At 37.0% G+C, this 1,365-nt stretch overlaps 1 protein-coding gene across 1 annotated transcript; it reads left to right on the top strand.

The window, feature by feature from the left end:
* Nucleotides 1-664: 664 nt before the first annotated feature.
* LOC112504830 (protein FAR1-RELATED SEQUENCE 1-like) lies at nucleotides 665-1,346 on the top strand (the record flags this gene model as incomplete). The annotated part of the gene is made up of 2 exons (XM_025108788.1): nucleotides 665-802; nucleotides 905-1,346. Coding segments are annotated over exons 1-2 (580 nt in total), but the record flags the coding sequence as incomplete, so codon positions are not given.
* Nucleotides 1,347-1,365: the final 19 nt, after the last annotated feature.

Raw genomic sequence — 1,365 nt, 5'->3', positions numbered from 1 at the left:
AACAAGCGATACCTATAGTTTTTTCAGAATCTACTCATCGATTGTGTATGTGGCACATAACCAAGAAAGTGAAGGGAAAGGTATGTCTAATTTCATCCATTGGGTACAATTCTAATATATGCATACATAAGTTTGATTAGTAAGCGTTTCGTAACAAAAAAATCTTCATAATGGRCAATATGAAAAAAATGGTTTGACAATTGCTTGATTGTGTGCTTGTTTCATTGTGAAGATCCATGATCATTTAGCCCATGGGACCCCGTTTAAAAAAAAGTTCAACAAACTCGTATGGAATGTACACCTAAGTCCCGAATATTTTGAGGAGAAATGGAATGCATTGATGGATGAGTTTGGACTGCGGGGTCACTCGTGGTTCGAAGAAATGTATGCAATAAGAGAATCTTGGATTCCAGCCTACTTCAAGGACTACCCAATGTCTGGTCTTATGAAAACCACTTCCAGGTTTGAGAGTATTAATTCATTTTTTAATGTTTATATGAAGTATTGGAATGATCTTGTTTACTTTCTTAACATTTTCGACGATGCAATCGAAAGTCAAAGGAAAGAACATTGTTCACTTGAGGTTGCAACTAGAACTACAATACCTTAATTGTTGTCACCGTCCAAAATTGAAGCGTAAGCAGCGAACGTGTACACAAAAACAATGTTTTTTGAGGTGCAAAAGGAAATGAACAAGGCATTATGGTTTTGTGGGGTCGTCGATGTAGTAGAGGTAGGGGATAAGAAGATTTACAGTATTACACATAAGAACAAGAATTATGAGATCAAAGCTACGTACAAGGTGATGATCAATTTTTTGCTTTAATTTTGACAAATAATTAATTAGAATCGCATTTCATATTAAATGATTATAATTTCTCTTCCTTTATGTATGATATGCTAGGTGGTTCATGATGTAGGGGATGATTCTTTTGATTGTAGTTGCAACCATTTTGTTCGCAATGGTATATTATGTCGCCACGCGTTTAAGGTAATGTTAAATTCTGAGGTGCAATGTATACCCGAGAAGTACATCTTACCGCGATGGAGACGAGAGTTAGTTCTAGTAGAGCTGTTGCCGGCTCATGTTAGGTATGGTGAAATGGATGTTGAGAAAAAAGCTTTGATCAACCAGGCTACGTCAATGTTTGATCTTATTATTGGGCGTGTACGGAATGATAAGGGAGCATTGACAGAGTTTGTGGAGCGATTGGAACGTTTGGGTGATGAAATTTCGGTGGACATTCCAATATTGACAGGTACTGAACAGAAGAGAAATGATATTCAGGAGCTATTATGTGTTTCCGAACCTGAATCGGTTGATGTCTTACCACCAAAAGGGATACGTAATAAAGGTTGTGGGAC

This window comes from Cynara cardunculus, unplaced genomic scaffold (assembly GCF_001531365.2).
Source record: "Cynara cardunculus var. scolymus isolate 2C unplaced genomic scaffold, CcrdV1 Un_Scaffold_7072, whole genome shotgun sequence".
In the NCBI taxonomy this organism is placed as follows: Eukaryota; Viridiplantae; Streptophyta; class Magnoliopsida; order Asterales; family Asteraceae; genus Cynara; species Cynara cardunculus.
The sequence above is the reverse complement of the archived record's forward strand: the minus strand, read 5'-3'. Positions and strand labels throughout refer to the sequence as shown.